General features: G+C 32.4%; 1 protein-coding gene across 1 annotated transcript in view; it reads left to right on the forward strand.

The window, feature by feature from the left end:
• Window positions 1-21,742, forward strand: part of KIFAP3 (kinesin associated protein 3) — a 149,960-nt gene that overhangs the window by 36,556 nt on the left and 91,662 nt on the right. The window contains exons 4-9 of the mRNA XM_074389807.1: window positions 108-163; window positions 711-852; window positions 3,626-3,725; window positions 4,652-4,776; window positions 7,150-7,248; window positions 15,438-15,616. Of these exons, the coding sequence (XP_074245908.1) occupies window positions 108-163; window positions 711-852; window positions 3,626-3,725; window positions 4,652-4,776; window positions 7,150-7,248; window positions 15,438-15,616 (701 nt within the window). The remainder of the gene's footprint in view (window positions 1-107; window positions 164-710; window positions 853-3,625; window positions 3,726-4,651; window positions 4,777-7,149; window positions 7,249-15,437; window positions 15,617-21,742) is intronic.

A 21,742-nucleotide genomic window follows, 5' to 3' on the forward strand; every position in this document is an offset into this window, starting at 1 on the left:
TTTAATATCTCCAGTTTAGCTAGAATTAAACTCAGCTGCTGAAAATAAAAATTACCTAGAAACCTTAAAAACCTAATTTTCCTTATTAAAAAAAAATATGTTTACAGAGAAAAAAGAAAAATCAAGCAAGCCTAAAGATCCACCTCCTTTTGAAGGAATGGAGGTAAGACTGCATGCATTCTGATCTAATAGAGGACTGGATTATAAGACATTGCCTTTTTCCATCAGTAATACACATAATCACAGTAAACCCATGTGGTATTTTTAAAAAAATGATTGAATTCAGAGGTACCTGAAGAAGGTAGAAAATTATTTAATTGAAAAAGACATAAAATATTGCTTGTGCTTCTTAGACAATTTATTTTAATAAATGATGGGTAAAAATGTTTACATTCTTATTGTAATATGTTTTGAAATATATTATTTAATCTACTATAGTAGATACAAATATTTTATATTACATTTGAGATACTTTATATTGATAGACAATTTAAAAAGTTTATATACATCTGATTTTATTATGGGATTTTGTATTAGAGTCCTAGGTCTAAAAGTCTAAAATTTTCCTATCCAAAAAGGTGGCTACTGTGAGTTCTTTGGAAATTTGTGTATTATAAAGGCCAGTATATTGATCACAAAATATCATTTCTTTGACAGTGAATCTGTTGAGCATTGTTGATGAGTATTTTCTGCCTCTTCCTTTGTTTCAGATTGATGAAGTTGCCAACATTAATGATATGGATGAATATATTGAGTTACTATATGAAGATATTCCTGATAAGGTTCGGGGTTCTGCTTTGATCCTGCAGCTTGCTCGAAATCCTGATAACTTGGAAGAACTACTACTGAATGGTAATTTATAGCTATAAATATTAAAAGTAGAAAATTATTATAAAACATGTTTAATTATACTAGAGGAATAAGTTAAAAACAATATTTATACAAAACTTAAGAATGCATATATTTTCCAGCTCTTTATTTTTTTCTTACTCAGATTTCTTAATTTGAGAGCATGGTATTTATTCTCGGGAGAATTCACAAACCATTTAATTTAAACAAGGAAAATTAAGCATTAATGGTACTGTACCTTTTCTTCTACTCTGTAAAACTGTTTTATTCTTTTAATTAGGATAGAAGATCAAAGTTTAGACATTTGCCTAGATATATATATATATATATATATATATGTATATATATATATATATATATCATGTTTTATTAAATTAGAGTTCAATATTAGTTTTCTCTTAGTAGCACAGGGACAGCTATTAATCTTTGCAGTTTCACTGAGATTGAATTTCACATCAAGTGTTTGCTGTCCTTTCACTAGAAGTACTTGGTAGTAACAAAAAAAGGAGATAGAATGTTTTTAACACCCTTTTCTTAGTAACACTGTAGAATCTTGTTTTTTTGTTTTGTTTTGTTTTGTTTTGTTTTGTTTTGTTTTGTTTTGTTTTGTTTTGTTTTGAGACAGGGTTTCCCTCTCTTGCCCAGGCTGGAGTGCAGTGGTGCAATCTCAGTTCACTGTAATCTCTGCCTTCCTGGTTCATGCAAGTCTCCCGCCTCAGCCTCCTGAGTAGCTGATTTTACAGGCATGCACCACCATGCGCAGCCAAATTTTTTTCGCTTTTTTTTTTTTAATTAGAGTTGGGGTTTCACCATACTGGTCAGACTGCTCTGGAACTCCTAACCTCAGGTAATCCACCCACCTTGGCCTCCCAAAGTGCTGGGATTACAGGTGTGAGCCACTGCTCCCGGCCTGTAGAATCATTTTAAATGCGTAGCTTTCTGATTATACATTTGCCAAAAGCAAAATAGGAAAGATGTCTTTGTTATCTGGTTTGCATTACATGAGGGAGAATGCCTTTCTGGCTGTTGACAAATACATGAATAAAATAATTCAAATCAATCGTTTTGTTAATCAGTACTTTCAAGTAAGTATTTCAAATGGCTTTTCTGCTATATGCTTGCCATTCTTTTATGAAATAGATACTTCTTGAAAACTTACTGTGTGGCAGGCACCGTTCTCATATTTTCATGGAATTGTTTTAGTGTTCTCTCTCCTTCTGTTCCATTGGTTTATTTGATGATTTACATACCAATACCATACTATTGTTGTGTTATTTGGTGTTTTGACTTAACTTTAGAATATGTAGGAAAAATGTTCCAAATTGCTTTCTTTCCTCCCATAATTGGTTTTGCTGATCTTGCACATCTGTCTTATATATTTTGAGATTATTTCATCATATTCTGTGAAAAGTCATAATGGAGTTTTGATTATGATTGCATTCAATGTAGAAATTAATTTTGGGTTTTCTTTTGACCTATTGTAAACTATATTTTAGCTGTTTCTTAGTAAACTGTATACAACTCCTGTAACTATATTTTTATTGAGATGTTTCTTTATTCTGTATTAAAGGAGAAAAATGAAATAAAATCTGGCAAATAGGTCACTAAACCTAGGCCTAAATTTATGACATTATAGAACAGTTCTGTGTAAGCTAGTATTTTAAGAAATACTATTTTCTCTGTATTATAATGGTCTGATGCCTTTGAGACTTACTAGATTGAATAATGCTACACCAGATTCTTTGTTAAATAGGACTTTTTGGAGCCTTTGCATGTTAATATGCATTGCCAACCTATTTATGTGACTCCAAAATTATTTTTTTCAAAGTATATACTATTCTAGTTCTCTATATTGTGAATGTGAATAATACCATGAAATGCGATCATAGGATGATTTTTAGTTTGCTAAAAAATTTGTCACTGTGGATTCATAACTAATACAGTAATTTTTGAAAGCTCAAATGTGGAACATTTTTATTACCACAATAAATACTCATAACGCAGTCTATAAAGTACTATTGTAAATCCTGAGTACCTATTAAAAACGGTGGAATTATGATTTCTATGTTTTAACATATATTTTATTTTAATTACTTTAATAATTAGTATGCCATGTGCCAACCTGATTTGAAGCTAGTGTCATTACTTTAAGTTTTGTTTCCTCAAGATAGAATTTTAGCAGAAATGCTTATTAACCTACCTGAAAGTTAATTTTGTGAAAGTTTTTTGTTTTATTTGTGGCTATTAGCATAAATTTAGTGTGTTACTGAAAGATCATTTTTTCTGTGTACAGATTTTATTTGTTTTTTCATTTGCTTTAATGGAACGAGTGCTAGTCTACTAACCTGCTCATTTTATTCTAGACTTATTCAAGATTTTTTTGTATTATCAAATACATTAAATCAGATATTAAAAAGAAAAGTCAGTACTGCATTAGTAAGATTACAGTTCTTAATTTAAGATTGTTAAATTAAGAAACAAAACACTTTTTAATTATTTTATTGTCACCATAACATACATATTATGTCACTTTATCTAAATCATATTTTATTACTTCTGTGTTCAGTATATATTTGAAGCAGCATGTTATGTATTTTTAAGTAAAATTACATTTTAGTTTTAAAAATAGCTTTCTGTATTGGAAAGAAGCATCCTACTTTTTGCTCCAGTTCTATCTTAGCTTTGTTATTTATTAATAACTAGACATTTAAAACCAATCATCCTTTATACCAGAGCAAGGAGAATGATCGTTTCAGTACCTCTCCTTTTTCTTTAGAAACTGCCCTTGGTGCATTAGCAAGGGTCCTGAGAGAAGACTGGAAACAAAGTGTTGAGTTAGCTACGAACATAATTTACATCTTTTTTTGCTTTTCCAGGTAAGTATAAAAACTATTAACCAAAAAAACTACTGTATCTCTGTTGCTTTTTGTCTGTGTCATTGATTCAATTTGTGGATCACTCATTCTCAGTTTTTCTGTGTGTCTGCCTATGCTCTACTGCTGAATTCTTATTCCTGTTTCCTATTGCCTGTCTTGCTGTTATTCTATCTTTTATGTAGTCTGTACTCATTCATGCCTAAGTTTCCTCAGGAGCAAAATTTGGATAGTAATAGTGGCACCCTCTTTGGATAGTTTTTTGGATTAAATGAATTAAAAATGGAAATACTTAGAATAAAGCCTGATCCAGAGTAAGTGCTCAGTAAATGTTACTGTTATATATACGCATGTATGTGCACATACCTGTTATGTATTCATATTAATTATATAGCCTTAAGAAAGATGTTTATTAAGAAATTATGAAAAGTTTCTAGCCAATTCCTAGAGAATTACTGCTTCTGTTCTAAAAATATGCTAGTATTAGCAAATACATATTTATTGAATAAATAATTGGATGATTCAATTATCTAGAAAGCATGTAAAGTGTTGTTACTAGTACTAATTCTCTGATGTCAGTTTTATGCAATAAATAAAGTGTATGTCTAGTATTGTTACGTTATTAGTTTTGTTAGACAATAATCTAAAAATTTATTGTGAGTGTCTGAGTTAATATGGTGATTAATTACAAAAAAGTGTCTACTTTCTAGCTTCTTAAATATAACTTTTAGGTAAGGGTAATGTGATAAAATACATTTAAAGTAATTTTATAATCTCAAGTCTTCCTAGTTATACTGTGGATATATTCATTTATTGAAATATTTAAAATTTATTTTCTACATGATTTGTACCAGTGATCACTAAAAACAGATTTTCTGTACTCATAAAATGTATTCTTTTAAATATATATTAAAATGCCTTTTCTAAAGCTTTTCTCAGTTTCATGGACTTATTACTCACTATAAAATTGGAGCCCTGTGTATGAATATTATTGATCATGAGTTAAAAAGACACGAGCTTTGGCAAGAAGAACTTTCAAAGAAGAAGAAAGCTGATATCCTTTTACAGTGGCATTTGAACCCTCTGTTGACTTTGGTTATAAGTTTTGGATGGGTGGAATGGTTTTGTTCTTTTTAAAAAAATTGTTAATTGCATTACTTGGAAACAATGCAGTTGTGTGTTATTGAAAGTATGAAGTAGATTGAAACCATCAAAATGAATACAGTTTGACCTTCACTTTGTGTCTCTTCACAACCTTTCTTAGTTGATGAGGTAGAAGGAGCAGGTAATAGTCGTGTCAGGTAACTTAGTAGGTGAGCCTCTAAATGATTACATCATTACATAAACTAAGATCCTTTGGGTAATTGGAGTCTGGCTCATCACTGCTGCTTATGTACTTCTATGTGAGTACTAAGGTGACTTTGAGTAGAATGTGTGTAAATTTGGTGATGAACCTAGTTAAAAGCTCTATTTTTCTAGGAAAGTATAAAAATATATTTTTTAATAAATACAAATTTTAAAGGCCTCTAGAATGATAGAACCTGTGAAAGGAAATTTAGGTATCTGTTTTAATCTATCCTGCAAATATAAAAGTCTTTTTTGCAACTGGTGACAAATGGTGTCATATAGGCTATTCTTTAACAATGTCACTGCTTATTGATTTAACCCATTCTGTGGTTTAGCATTCTGTTTGTTATAATAGTCTTTTGCTTAGTGCATTGAAGTCCATTTCCCAATAACTTCTATCCATTGGTTCTAGTATTGCATACTAAAGCAATATAGAATAAAGATATTTTCTTCAACATCATAATTCTCATATTTGAAGATATTTATCATATTTTAGCCTCAACAACTTAATGCTTCTGTATCAAAGGCCCCTGGTTTATTTGTATCTGTTCAAGCATAATGTGTTTTGCAGATCAACAAGGCATGCTGATAACTTTCCTTTGAATCAAGTGTTTATTGATGTCTTTTAAAAAGTGAAAACTTTGTTTCTGTTGTACAGAATGTCATACATTTTTAACTCTCCCTTGTGCAAAAGTAGACCCTATTTTTATGTTAATTTTGGCCTCCAGAAACCCTAAGGCTTCAATTTAATCTGTGTTGTAATAGGTTAATTCAGGGTATTATCTACAGAATCTCTCAGGCTTTTATTATTGTCACTTGAAACCCCAAAATACTGTAAAATCCACACTCACACACAGGGTTTGACTTTTGTTAATTAGATTCTTTTCATGTTTATAAATTTTCTATGCATACCGTAAACTTCTGGCATCTAAATTGATACTGACTCAACTACATCAACCACCCAAGAATCCTTGAGACCTTTACATCAGTTCTGGAGTGCCAGTACTCCCAAATGCTTCAGTGGTACCCAAAATTTATTTAAAACTGGAGCAGTATGGAGGGAACAACTAGTGAAACTTGTTAGCAATCATTAATTTGCATTTTGTGATTGGTGACAAGAACTCACATCTTAGGACACATTATATTTCTATATCAGACACCATTAATTTTAAAATTCAGTATTTAACCACTAGGAGAGGAAAATAGGCTTTCCATTAAACTATGACACATAATGAATTATAAGACACATCCAGTTTTGAAGATGTTAAGATAAGAGGAAAATGTGTCTTAGACTCAATAGATTATGGTAATTGAAGGGATATAAAAATGACCTCAGAATTTTGGCCATTTCTCCTGACATGTTACTATTTTTTTAATGTCCTAAATTTCTTTTTATTTTGATACAAGTGGTATTCAACAAGGTCAGCTGCTTTGACTCATATTCTGGGGTCATATGCTTGACTCATATTCTTGGAGATACTGAAGTAACTGATTATTTTTGCAAGGTGTCCAGGGGATGATTTGGGACTAAAAGATGTGATTTTAAAAACTTGTTTACCTTTAAGTTTGGGATAGTTCTTTCTTGGCATCTCTAGTCTGAAAAGACTGCCACAAAAGCGTTAGATTTAATATACATCCTTTGAATATTCTGGGCATTTGTCTCAAGTAAAATCCAGTGTTCTTAGTAATTAAATCACTCTCTGAGGCAGTAATTTTTTTGGTTCATGGACCCACTTGATAATCTGTTGAAAGTTATAGACTTGTGCACCTGCATAAAATATTCACAGTTTCTGGGAATTCAGGTATTTGGTGAGGTTCAAACATCTATATGATGTTAGCTGTGGACTATAAAAAAAAAATATTTGTTCACTCAAGGACTCCCAGGGAATCCATGACCACATAGATAAGAAGTCCTGTTACAGCACAATTATTGTGCAGACAACATTTTAGTTAAACTTTTGGTGAGACAAAATAACTGGATAAAGTTGCATATAAAATTTAATAGTGCTGTTGTTCATAGAATTTACCAATAGATTTTTTTGCTTCAATGAGTACGGATAATCCTTAACAAGTTGTTCACTTGATGAAGACCCTGAAAACCAAACCTTGAGAAAGGATTATGAAAAAACTTTTAAAAAGTACCAGGGGCTTGTGGTAAAACAGGAACAGCTATTACGAGGTATGAATTCCTAAGCAATGAGGAAAGTAACAAAGTACTTACTCTAAATACATTTGTTTTGTTCGCTTTTTGTCATATCTATAAAGCTAATGTGAGAATAACTGAAAGTTCTATAAATGTTAATATGCTACAAGTTCTTCTGTCTTTAGCATGGATAACGCTTTAAATTTGACTCAGTATTTTTCCCCATTTAGTTCCTAAATATACTTATTATTTATAGATAATAAGTATACTTATTTATTTCCTAAGAAAGGATTTTTTAATCCAGCATGTGACCTTTTCAATGGTAAGAATCTTTGTCTCTTCAGCCCTAACCGACTTGTTTTATAAAGTGAATTATTTTGTTGCTTTCCTTGGAAATTGATATAAAAATTTCAAAATCTTTCTCTTGTTTAATAGAAAAGAATTCCTTGTCTCTAGCTTTATTAAGAGATGTAAAACCTCAATAATATGGGTTTTTGGTTACTGATGAGATGTAAAATCTCTTGCTAGTTAGTGATAATGATGTGGGGCTTTTAAGTGTGAATTTAATTCCTGATTTGTACTTGACTGTTTGGTGATTCATTTAGTTCGTTGCTGTTTGACTGACTTTGTAATGGAAATACTTGTTAATTCCTAAAATATCTTCATCCTGTGAGGATTACTAGCAATTTTAGCTATACTGAGTTTTTAAAATATCCGAAGCCAAATAATTTAGTTTAACCTGTTGGAGAAAATGTCAGATTTTCAAAAGTTAATTTTAAAATATGCTAGAAAATAATAGGTATTATCTATGTCAGCATATAATCCACAATGCATCAGCTCTCAAGAAAGCAATTGTTTTCATGTAGAAATTTTAAATAACTAATTTGACTTTTTTAACATATAAAACTTTAAGCTCTGTTTCTAACCAAATATTTTATTTATGCTAGTATTTTATGCTCTTGTAAGAGCTTTATTGAGGTAGAGTTGACAGATAATAACTGTACAATTTTAAAGTATACAATTTGATAAATTTTAACATATGTAACTACCCATGAAATTATGACCATAATCAAGATGACATATCCATCACTCCCAAAATTTCCTCATGCATCTTTATAGTCTCTCCCTTTCCTTCCTTCTCCCTTATTCCCAAGTTATCACTGACCTGCTTTCTCACTTTAGGTTAGTTTGCATTTTCTAGAGTTTTAAATAAATGAAATCATATAGTATGCATTTCTTTTTGTCTTTTTTAGTCAGCATAAAGATTCATCCATATTATTGCATTTATCAGTAGTTCATTCCTTTTTCATATTGAATAGTATTTCTTTGTGTTTACCTGTTGATGCTCATTTAGATTATTTCCAGTTTTTGGCAGTTTTGATGCTGCTGTGAACATTTGTCTGTAAGTCTTCATATGGACATACACTTTATTTTCTCTTAGTTAAATACCTAGTGATGGAATGACTGAGTCATATCATAGGTGTATGTCTAGCTATAAGAAACTGCCAAATGTTTTTCTATAGTAGTTGTTTTTATATTTTCACCATGAATGTATGTGGTTTTGATTTGAAATTTTCTAGTGACTGATTATGTTGCACATCTCTTGATGGGCTTATCTGCCATCTCTTTATGTTTATTAAAGTATGCCTTCTCTAACTTTTGCCTATTATTAAATTGGATTGTTTTATATATATTCTTTACATGTTTTGGATATGAGCATTTATCAGATATGTGATTTGCAAATATTTTTCTTCTCTTTATCTTTTTAAGTGCAGAATTTTACATTTTTATGAAGTCCAACTTAGTTATTTTTTGGATCAAGGTTTTGGTATTGTATCTAAGAAATCCTTTCCTTCAGGCATGATGGCTCGTGCATGTAATCCTCGCACTTTAAGAGGCCGAGGTGGGTGGATCACGAGGTCAGGAGATCGAGACCATTCTGGCCAACATGGTGAAACCCCATCTCTACTAAAAATACAAAATGTAGCTGCACATGTTGGCATGTGACTGTAGTCCCAGCTACTCGGGATGCTGAATTGCTTGAACCCAGGTGGCGGAGGTTGCAGTGAGCTGAGATCACGCCACTGCCAGCCTGGCGACAGAGCAAGAGAGACTACGTCTCAAAGAAAAAAAAAAAAGAAAGAAAAGAAATCCTTTCCTAACTAAAGGTTATAATTATTTTTACTTATATTTTCTTCTAGAAGTTGTATAGTCTCAGAGTCTATAGTTAAGCCTATCATACCTTTTCAGTTAATTTTTGTATGTGGGATGAGGAATGGATCAAAGTTCTTCATTTTTTTTGCACATGGATAGCTAATTATTCAAGTACTACTTTTGAAAACACCATCTTTTATCTACTGAACTGATTTATGTCTTTGTCAGAACCGTTTATTTACATGTATCATGCCTATTTTGGGGTTTCTATTTTGTTCTATCCATCACTTTTGCGTGTTCTGATGCCAGTAGCACAGTGTCTTCATTGCTGTAGCTTGTAGAAAATTTTGATATCAGGTGGTGTTAGCCCTACCAATTTTTTATTCAATTGATTTCTACTCTGATCTTTATAATTTTTTTTTCTTCAGCTTACTTTGGGTTTAATATGTTCTTTGTGTGTGTGTGTGTATGTGTGTGTGTGTGTGTGTGTGTGTGTGTGTGTGTGTGTGTTTTAAGGTGGAAGCTGGAGTCATTTATTCAAGACCTTTCTTCTTGAAGACAGATATTACTACTATAAATTTCCCATTAAGCACTTCTTCAGTGGCATCCCACAGATTTTCATATGCCCTATTTTCATTTTCCTTCAGTTTTTTTTTTTTTTCCTTTTTTTTTTTGAGACGGAGTTTAGCTCTTGTTACCCAGGCTGGAGTGCAATGGCGCAATCTTGGCTCACCTCAACCTCCGCCTCCTGGGTTCAGGCGATTCTTCTGCCTCAGCCTCCTGAGTAGCTGGGATTACAGGCACGCGCCACCATGCCCAGCTAATTTTTTGTATTTTTAGTAGAGACGGGGTTTCACCATGTTGACCAGAATAGTCTCGATCTCTCGACCTCGTGATCCACCCACCTCGGCCTCCCAAAGTGCTGGTATTACAGGCTTGAGCCACCGCGCCCGGCTCCTTCATTTTTAATACTTTGCCATTTCTCTTTTTGTTTCCTCTTTGACCCATGCATTATATAGAAGGGAGTTATTTTTTCCCCAAATAATTGGGAATTTTTCAGAGAGCTTCATATTACTGATTTTTAGTTTAATTTATGGTCATCAGATAAAATAGTTTGTAATATTTCAGTCCTTCAAAATGTATTTAGACTTGTTTCATGGTCTAGAATATGGTCTTTCTTCAAGGCTTTGTATGCACTTGAATGTGCATTCTGCTGTTTTACGTGGGGTTTGTGTCAATGTCAGTGAGGTGAAGTTGTTTCTTAGTGATGTTCAACTCTTTACATGTATTACTGCTTTTCTATACTTTTTCTGTTGTTGAGAGAGTAATATTGAAATCTCTGACAATAATTGTGGATTTATTTATTGCTCCTGCACTTCTACCAGTTTTCACTACATATATTTTGAAGCTCTATTCTTGGGGACATAAAGATATAGGATGTAGATGTGCTATTGATAAATTGTCCTTGTTATCAATATGAAGTAATCTTCATTATGTATAGTAATATCTTTTGGTCTGAAATCTACGTTTTCATATGTTAATCTACTTTTTCTTGTGACTAGTGTTAGCATGGGATATATTTGTCTATCCTTTTATTTTTAGTATATTTACATCAAGTATGTTTTTTTTATGAACAGAATTTAGACTAGCTGTGTGTGTGTGTGTGTGTGTGTGTGTGTGTGTCTTTTTCCTTCTTGTCTGGATTTCAGATTTTTTAAATTCTATTTTATTTCCATTGTTAGCTTAACTATAAGTCTTTTGTTATATTATTGATTGCTTTAAGGTTTATATTGTACCTCTCTTTTTTTTTTTTTTTTTTTGAAATAGAGTCTCACTTTGTCGTCAGGCTGGAGTGCAGTGGTGCGATCTCGGCTCACTGCAACCTCTGCCTCCTGAGTTCAAGCGATTCTCCTGCCTCAGCCTCCCAAGTAGCTGGGACTATAGGCGTGTGCGACCACACCCAGCTAATTTTTGTGTTTCTAGTAGAGACGGAGTTTCACCATGTTGGCCAAGATAGTCTCAATCTTTTGACCTCATGATCTACCCGCCTTGGCCTCCCAAAGTGCTGGGATTATAGGCGTGAGCCAACACACCTGGCCTATATTATACATCTTTAAGCATAATTGTCTAACTACAAGTGATACATCTTTAATTTATCATAGGCTAAGTCTGCTGTGAAGTATTTTGTACAGTTTCATGCTTAGCGTTAGAATCATTTCTTCTCTCTCCCACATCTAAGCTATTACTAACATTTTTTATACTTATACATATATTATAAACCCTATAATAAGGCCAGATGCAGTGGCTCATGCCTGTAATCTCACTGTAATCCCAACATTCTGTGAGGCCCAGGTGGGCAGTTCACTTGAGGTCAGGAGTTTGAGACCAGCCTGGGCAACATGGTGAAACCCTGTCTCCACCAAAAAACAAAAATCAGCTGGGGATGGTGGCGCACGCCTTTAGTCCCTAGCTACTCAGGAGGCTGAGGCAGTAAAATCACTTGAACTGGCTAGGTGGAGGTTGCAGTAAGCTGAGATTGCGCTGTTGCACTCTAGTCAGGTGACAGCGAAACTCTACCTCAAAAAAAGAAAACCCCAAAAACAAACAAACAAAAAAACCCTATATAATACATTATCATTTTATGTAATCAATTTTATTTTAAAGATATTTAAATAATATGAAAATAATATTTTATGTTTACATGTATGGTTACCATTTCTATTGATCTTATTCCTTTGTATAGATCTGTATTTCTGTCTGGTGTCATTTGTTTTTGCCTGAGCAATTTCGTTTAATTTTTCTTGTAGGACATATTTACCAGTGATTATCTTTTGTGTATCTAAAAAAGTCTTATTTTAAAAATATTTTTATTGTTTTGAAATATTATCACTGGGTTTAGAATTCTAGGTTGAAAACTTTTTTTAATGCTATAAGGATATTGCTCCACTGTTGCCTTGTTTGCATTGTTTTTGATGAGAAGTCTGCTGTCATGCTCTCTTTGCCTATTCATATTATGTCTTTCTCTGACTGCTTTTATGATTGTCTCTGCATCATTTGTTTTGAGCAATTTATTTTTGAGCAATTTATTATGACAGGCCTTGGTGCAATTTTTTTTTTTTTTATGTTTCTTGTTTTTGGAGTTTAGTGAGCTTATTGAAACTCTGGGCTTATAATTTTCACTAAATTTGGAAATGTTTCTGTTACTATTTTTTCAGGGACTACAGTTAAACATATATTAGGCCACTTGAAGTTGTTCCACAGTTCTCTGATACTCTTTATATTTTTGCCATCTTTTTCTGTGTGTTTAATTGTGGATAGTTTCTGTGATTATATCTTCAGTTTCACTAATCTTTTTTTCTCCTATCTCTAAACTACTGTTAATTTCAAGTAGTTTACAATCTCAAGCATTGTAGTTTTCAGTGATAGAAGTTTGAATATTTTTTATCTCCCATGTCTCTACTTAACTTTTAGATCTGGAATACAGTTATATGACTTAAAATATTCCTTTTTTAATAATTAAACTCTAGGTCAATTCTTGGACAGTTTCAATTGGTTGACTTTTCTCTTCCTTGTGAGTTGTGTTCCCTACTTCCTGTATGACTGATAATCTTTGATTAGAAGCAAGGCAGTGTGAGGACCAAACCCTTCTGTAAGTAGATGATTAAAAAAAAAAAAAAAAAAAAAAAAAGCAAGACAGTGAAATTTACATTGTTGTATGTGGGTTTTTTAATTCCTAAAAATGTCTTTGAGTTTTGTTTGGGGAAGTAGTTAAATTAGTTGGAAACAATTTGATCCTCTTAGATCTTACTCTTATAATTTATTAGTCTAGACAGAAGCAGCATTTAGTATAAAGCTAGTTATTTCCCACTATCGAGGCAAGACCCCTCTGAGGACTCTATCCACTAATGCATGAATTAAGAGGTTGCCAGTATGTTGGTAGAAACAGGCATTATTTTCAGCTGTGTTCTTTTACTCCTCTCATTTTGTTCTGTCCCAGCCTCACTAAATTCCAGGCTCCTATCAATACTCAACTCAATATTTGAGGGAGACCTCTGTAGAACTCCAGAGCCTCTCTCTGCTCAGCTCTTTCCTCTCCAGTACTCTTTTCTGTGAACTCCTTGGCTTCTCTGGATTTTTGGCTCCATGTCCGTAGCTCAGGGATTCTATCAGGTTCTGCCTTGATTCTCTTTCACTGTGTTGTGACATGGAAACTCTCTTAAGGCAGTATTCTAGGGTAAACATTGGACTATCCCATTTATTTCTTATCTCTCAGGGATCACTGTCCTTCATTTTATGGTGTCCACTATTGTGAAAATCTTTGTTTTGTGTATTTTAGTCTGATTTTTTGGTGGTGGTGTCAGATGAAGGTTTAAAATCCCATCCTATTAATTTCCTGGGGTGCTATAACAAATTACCATAAACTGAGTGGCTTAAAACAGCAGAAATTTATTCTGTCATAGCTCTGAGGGTTAGAAGGCCAAAGTCAAGGTGTTATCAAGGCCATGTTCTTTCTGAAGGCTCTGGGAAAGAATCTTCTCTTGTCTCTTTCTATCTTTTGGTGGGTCCCAGCAATCTATGGAGCTTCTTGGCTTTTAGCTACATCACTCCAGTCTCCTTCTTCCACCGTATGTCTCCTCCTCTTCTTAAGACACCAATCATTGGATTCATGGTCTACCCTAATACATAATTACCTCACCATAACCAGTTACATCTGCAAAGACCCTATTTCCAAATAAGGCACATCCTGAGGTTTTGGGTGAACATAAATTTTAGGATGACACTATTGAACCTGCTACGTGTATCTTGGCTGTAAAGAGAAGTCTGCTTGTTTTTTCAATGTAATTATAAAACCTTTTGACAAGGCCTTGCATAGAAAGTCAGCATAATGATATAGTATAAATATGTGAGCTTTGGATTCTGATAGGCTTGAGTTTTAATTTAGCATTACCACTTTCTACATGTATATAGGGAAAGTTATTTTATTTCTTTGAATCAGGGGTTTCCCATCTGTAAAATTTTTATACTACTTTACTCATTAAACTCATAATATAATTAAAATATCCTTTATACATCAATAGACCTGACATACAATAGGTACTTAATAAGTGAGATTTACCTTTCCAGTATTTGTTAAATAAATTTTATGTTTATCTACTTGTATATATACTGTGCATGTATTTCTTCTTTTTATAAGAGGTTAGAGGTAGTTTGCAAGAATACATGAAGTGAAATAATAAAACAATGAGGCCACAAGAGAAGAAAAAGACTATATAGACCATAAAAGCCTACATAATTGTTACAGAAGTTGAACTCTGAAGCTCCCTATCAATCATGGAAAAATGGAAAACATTATCCATTAATATCACTTTCACTGTAAAAAAAAAAACACAATAAGTTTCCTTTGAGAACCTAAGCATTTTTATTATACAAATCTAAAAGAAAGTTTACTTTAAACTAGCAAACAATGGCTTCAACTCTGTCTAGTGTAATAATTGTGTTAGTGAATTTCATAAGGTCTTTTCTTACAGTGACTAACAGAAAATTAGTTTGCATATGAAAAGTCGATTTTAGTAGGCTCAAATTTAGTTGTAGTTATACTGTATATTATGAACTTCTTATATATCTTGCACTTCTTAGCTGCAGACTTTAGTTGTTAAAGTTTTATAATGTGATCTTGTTTTCTATATGTATAAATACTATTTCTCCCTGTCTGCTTTATTTTTTTCCTGACTTATCTACCTTTAATTGCCATTTGATTTCTATTAAACTCTAAGCTCCAAGAGGGCAGGAATCATTGTTTTATTTTGGTTATTGTATTCTTCTCAGCATCATATGAATTATTTTATATATATGTTTTGTTTTAAATAACATATATATATATATGTATATATATATATATGTCATTCAGTAACAACAAATGTTTTCTAATTAACCAATTACCAGTTAAAATTTTCAGAATAATATAATACCTTTTTAGGGCTATCTCTACTGCCTTGGTGAGTAGAAATGATTTTCTAAATTGTTGAATCAGTATACTGATTCTTTAACTCTCGTATATTTTACTTTTCTAGTTGCTCTTTATTTGCTTCTGAATCTTGCTGAGGATACTCGTACTGAACTGAAAATGAGGAACAAGAACATAGTTCATATGTTGGTGAAGGCTCTTGATCGGGACAATTTTGAGCTGCTCATTCTAGTTGTGTCATTCTTGAAGAAACTCAGCATTTTCATGGAGAATAAAAATGATATGGTAACTTACAAAGCTTTTTCTTGAAATAGTTCGTGTTTGCCATTTTCAAGTTAGAATATTTTGATAAAAATTAAACACCTTATTCCCCTACTGAGATAATTCTGAATAAAGATTTTGTAACAGCAATAATTCACTGATAGGGCTTTATTAAGAAATGTATTCCATATTAGTTAATAGCTTTCTGAATAAAAATCATTTCTAATATATAGAATGAATCTTGCCATATTAAACATAATATACAGAAAGTTTGTTTAAATTTAAAATTTTTCTTCAGAGTCACCTGATCTTATTCTTTTACCCTAAGCTATTTTGCCTTCTGCATCTCTGACTTTAGATTGTAGAATTAAAATTTAGCCAGATCTCTTCATTGTTACCTACACTTCCACTTTGTTAACTATAATTTTTCTTTGTTACCTACTGTTCTACTTGGTAGCCACAACCTATTGATTCTGCTTCTTAAAAATCTCTTGAAACTATAATATTGCTTCTTTTCATTTCTAGTGCCATTGTATTAGTTCATACCCTCTTTATTCATACCTTCTTCATTTCTTGCTTGAATTTATTATGCTAGGCTCTCATTTGCCATCTTTTATTGTGTTGATACAATGATCTTTGGGAAATACAAGTTGACTATATATTATTTTCACCTGTGTAGAATATATGTAATATAGAAATACATAAACTAAAAATTCTCATCTGCTTTTTACCATGTCATTAAAAAGTCTTTGTTATGTACAATAATATATTCGATAGCTCTTATGTTAACCATACCTTGTTTTCAGATAATTGAGTTGTTTACAGTTTTATCTATTACAAGTAATACTTCACTGCACATATTTGTGCATATGTATTTCTATGTATTTCTGCTTATTTTCTTGGAGCAGGTTTCTATAAATGAAATTATTGGATCATTGACCTTAACTCCATTGAGGATAATTTTTAGAACTATGTATCATTATGTGGCTGTGTATTACTGACTAAAGTGGCTTCTTCTTTAAATAGTCTAAATGTATATTATGTCTGCCTACTTTATTTTATTTTAAAATCAAAAGAACTAGGAAGTAGCTGATACTATAGTGAATGACATAGAGAGAGCCTTTGAAAACCTGAGACTTATTTATCAGATTTAATAAGTACCTTAAATTCTAGTTATTGAATATATGAAATTTTATTTTACCCCATATATTTAGTATCTGTCATTTTCATTGTCAATATATAATTATTTATGTTCATGATGTGCCTGATATTACTTTGAGATTTAATGTTTTAATCAAACACGTTTTTTGTTTTCACTTTTATTTAAGAATAATATGATAACATGGTAGTATATAAATCCTGAATAGTTAGAGTATGGCCAAATAATTGCTTCACCTTGTTATAAGTTGAAGCATGTTCTTCCATTTATGTGATCAAATTAAGTTCACTTTTAGTAGGTTCTCAAAATTCAAATTGATTTGTATCACAATGTATCTATTACGTATGTATTAGAGCTAGATTTAACTAATACAGTTATGTGCTTATTCTATCAAAACGATCTTGACTATTACTAAAAGTTGTTTTCTGATAAGATCATAGAATTGCAATATATGATATAAATTATCTCATTAAACCTCATTTTTTATTCAGGAAAAACTTGAGGTTCAGAAATGTTTGTTATTCTTCCACGATCATGAGAAGTATTTGATTTACCCAGATTTTTACTAGTGATGATACGGATTTTATCTTTTATTGTGGAAGAAATATACTTTATTTAAGGACATCTACAGAATCAAGATTTTTACAATTTGACTGGGCCTTAAATCCAAGGCTAGATTTAGTGACTCCAGCCTCCCGATTTCACAGATGCAGTAGAGAAGGATCAGAGACATTAATTTGCTTAAGGAAACAGATCTCTAGATACTCAACTTTCTACTGTTCTTCTTTGCTTCCTGGGAAAAATATTTTAGGTCTTTCTTTTTTAAAGACATTTTTAGTAAGATTGACAATAAGCATTTTTATTTTTATTTTTATTTTTATTTTTATTTTTATTTTTATTTTTTTATTTATTTATTTATTTTGAGACGGAGTTTCACTCTTGTTACCCAGGCTAGAGTGCAATGGCGCGATCTCGGCTCATCGCAACCTCCGCCTCCTGGGTTCAGGCAATTCTCCTGCCTCAGCCTCCTGAGTAGCTGGGATTACAGGCATGTGCCACCATGCCCAGCTAATTCTTTGTATTTTAGTAGAGACTGGGTTTCACCATGTTGACCAGGATGGTCTTGATCTCTCGACCTCGTGATCCACCTGCCTCGGCCTCCCAAAGTGCTGGGATTACAGGCTTGAGCCACTGTGCCCGGCCACAATAAGAATTTTTAAATGTTAGCTTCCAGAAACTCTGAGAAAGGTACAATTAAAGACTGAAACAAACTTGCTGATAGATTGTTGGTAAACCCTCACCTAACATAGACTGTTAAAAAAATACTAATTGTAAGTTCTGTATTATGGAAATAGACTTGAGGAGGGCCAGACGTGATGACTTAGGCCTGTAATACACTTTGGCACTTTGGGAGGCCTAGGTGGGTGAATCATACGAGGTCAGGAGTTCAAGACCAGCCTGGCCAACATGGTGAAACCCCGTCTCTACTAAAAATACAAAAATTAGCTGTGTGTGGTGGTGCACGCCTGCCATCCCAGCTGTTTGGAAGGCTGAGGCAGGAGAATCACTTGAACCAGGAGGTGAAGGTTGCAGTGAACTGAGATTGTGCCACTGCACTCCAGCCTGAGCAACAGAGCAACACCCTGTCTGAAAAAAAATAAATAAATAAATAAAAGGAAAGGAAAAGAAAGAAACAGACTTGAAGGCATTGCATGTTGAGGCAATTACTAAATTTAGCTCTGAGGATTGAGTTTTTGTCAACCAAAAAGATATGATTAGAAGGCTGTGTTAAATACTGTCTAGTGTTTAAACATCCGATTGATTAATGGCACATATTTCACATTTTATTCTGTGCATTAGGAATACAGATTAATAATAGGCTAGACATGGTGGCTCACACCTGTAACCCCAGCACTTTGGGAGGCCAAGGCAGGTGGATTACTTAAAGTCAGCAGTTCAAGACCAGCCTGGCCAACATGGTGGAACCCCATCTTTACTAAAAATACAAAAAGTAGCCAGTTGTGGTGGCACAAACCTATAATCCCAGCTACTTAGGAGGCTGAGGCAGGAGAATCACTTGAACCCAGAGGTGGAGGTTGCAGTGAGCTGAGATCACACCACGGCAGTCTAGCCTAGGGAACAGAGAGAAAACCCATCTAAAAAAAAAAAAATTAGTAACAAACTCTCCAAGTTTTTTTTTTTAATTAAGTTTTGCTGTAACAAACTGTTACAACCAGCAAACTGTAACACTGTTGTAACACTTTGCTTTTACAAAGGGAAAATACTACCTGATATAATTAGTGAAAATTGACACTTGTAGCAGTTTTATTTATAAAAGGAATGAGAAGATGGCTGAGCTATTTGTGAGGTAGTTTTATTTATTTACATAAAGTTTATTTTACTCTTAATGTGAACAATACCAGCCTTACTTTTAGACAGTTTTTTAGAGGAACAACAGAGAGGATATATTTTGCCTAGGTTGCTTTATTTTCTTACTGCTAACTTTTGAGAATTCTTTCTACATTTGGAAGCAGGTTGTTTATCAGTTATATGTTTTTCATGTATTTTCACTTTTCTGTGGCTTCTTTTCATTCTCCTATGAAAAGCAGAAGTTTTTAATTTTCATGAAGTCCAGCATATAAAAAAAATTTAGTGAATTGTATTTGCATGTTATTTTTAAAAAATGTTTGTCTAATGCAAGTTCACAATGATTTCTTCCTATGTTTTCTTCAAGTTTTATAGTGGTTTTTGTCATTGCCATTTTAGTCTATCATCCATCCATTTTGAGTTAATTTTGTATATGGTGCAAGATATGGACCAAGATTTAAGGTTTTTATTATGGATGTCCAGTTGTTTTAGCACTATTTGTTGAAAAGACACCTTTATCCATTGCATTGCTTTGTACCTTATTGAAATTGCCTTTGCACATTGTTGAAAATTTGGCAATGTATGCTTGCTTCTATTTCTAGACTCTGTCTTCTGTTCCATTAATCTATGTGTCTGTGCTTTCATCGATACCTCTTTCTCTTGATTACTATAGCTTTATAGTAAGTCTTGAAAATCAGGCAGTAAGAGGATCCCAGTGTTACATTTTTTCAGAGTTATTCTGACTATTCTGTGTTTTTCCATGTATATTTTAAAATCATTGGGATTACATTGAATCTATTGGGGAGAATCAAGAGATAATATTGGATTTTCCCAGTCCATGAAAATGGTATATCTTTCTATTTATTTGGGTCTTTTTTGATGTCTTCCATCATTTATAGTTTAGCATACATATTTTGCATACATTTTGTTAGATTTATACCTAAGTATTTTACCATGTTTCCTGGTTTTGGTTGATAGTCTATAGAAATATAATCAATTTTTGCATATTGGCCTTATGTCCTGTGACTTTCTAAACTCACTTTTTAGGTGTACTGACTCACAGATTCTTGGAGATTTTCTAAGTAGACAGTTGTGTTGTCTTGAGATAAGAAGTTTTATTTCTTCCTTTCTAATCTATATGATTTTTATTTCTCTTTCTTGCCTTATTGCACTGAGTATGCCCTCTAGTCTGATGCTGAAGAGGAATTTTGTGAGTGAATGTCCCTGCCTTGTTACTGATCTTACAAAGAAAGTAATGTCTTTCACTATTAAGCATGATATTAACAGTAGGGGTTTTGTAGATATTTGCTATCAGTTTAAGAAAGTTCTATTTCTAGCTTGCCGAGACTTTTTACCATAAATCAATGTTAAATTTTGTAAAATGCCTTTCCTGTATCTGTTACTGAGGTAATCATATGGTTTTTTGTTTTTTGTTTTATTTAGACTGTTGATATAATGAGTTACATTGATTGACTTTTGAATGTTTACCAGTCTTGTATTTACGGCATAAACATTACTTAGTTATGATATATTGCTCTTTTGTATATATTGCTAGGTTTTATTAGCTTGTTATTTTTGAGAATTTTTGTGTTTATGAGGCATTATTCTATAGTTTTCTTTTCTCCTAATGTCTTGGTCTGGTGTTATTATTAGAATAACTGTGTCCTCATATAATGAGTTGGGGAAGCATCCCTTCTTTAATTTTTCTGGAAGGGTTTGTGCAGAATTGGTATTATTTCTACTTAAATGTTTAATAGAATTCACCAGTAAAAAGCCATCTAGGCCTGAGATTTTCTTTCTGTGAATTTTTAAAGATATATGTCAAACTGTTTAGGTTATTTCTTCTTGAGTGGTAGCTCTGTAGTTTGTCTTTCAAGGACTTTATTTCATTTATGTACGTGCTATCAGATGTATGGGCATAACAGTTTTGGTACTGTTTCCTTTTCATCTCTATCTGAAGGGCTAAAGTGATTTTTCTCTGTTTTATTTCTGATAATGGTCATTTTTTTTCTAGATTAGTGGTTATCAGTTGCTTTGGTATTTTCAAATAATCAGCTTTTATTTTGTGTTTGATTTTTGGAAGACTTTGGAGATAGAATTACACTCTATAATGAACAGCTCTAGGGTATGACTACATTGTGACTGGAGGACAGATAGAAGTCTGAAAGAAAAATCAGGTGTTAGTTTGTCACTTTAGCAATTTTTAAAAATTTGTGTTTATTCCTTGGTGTGGAGTGAAATGATAAAAATATATTAAGGGCTCAATTATTAATGTGACTTTTATGAGGTCAGTGAAAGATGGTAATAGATATGAAATGGGCAGTCTAAATAAATGTTTTAGATCTCCAATAAAAGAAAAAGTAGAACAAGATTAATTATAAATCCTTTGATTTAAAAAATTATAAATTTTTTAAAAATTTTCATTCTTTTTTGCCATTGCTTTTTAACTAAAAGACATGAAATTTTTTTTACAACCAAAGTTTTCTGATTGCTACTTTAAAAAATTTGAATGCAGGGCTTCTCTTATTAAATAAGTTCTGTCCCCTGTGAGTATAAAATAAGTTCTCTTAAAGCAATTTTATAATCTTCTAGAGCAGAGGTCTGCAAACTTTTTCTTCAAAGGG

The sequence above is a fragment of the Saimiri boliviensis genome, chromosome 19, assembly GCF_048565385.1.
Source record: "Saimiri boliviensis isolate mSaiBol1 chromosome 19, mSaiBol1.pri, whole genome shotgun sequence".
Lineage (NCBI taxonomy): Eukaryota > Metazoa > Chordata > Mammalia > Primates > Cebidae > Saimiri > Saimiri boliviensis.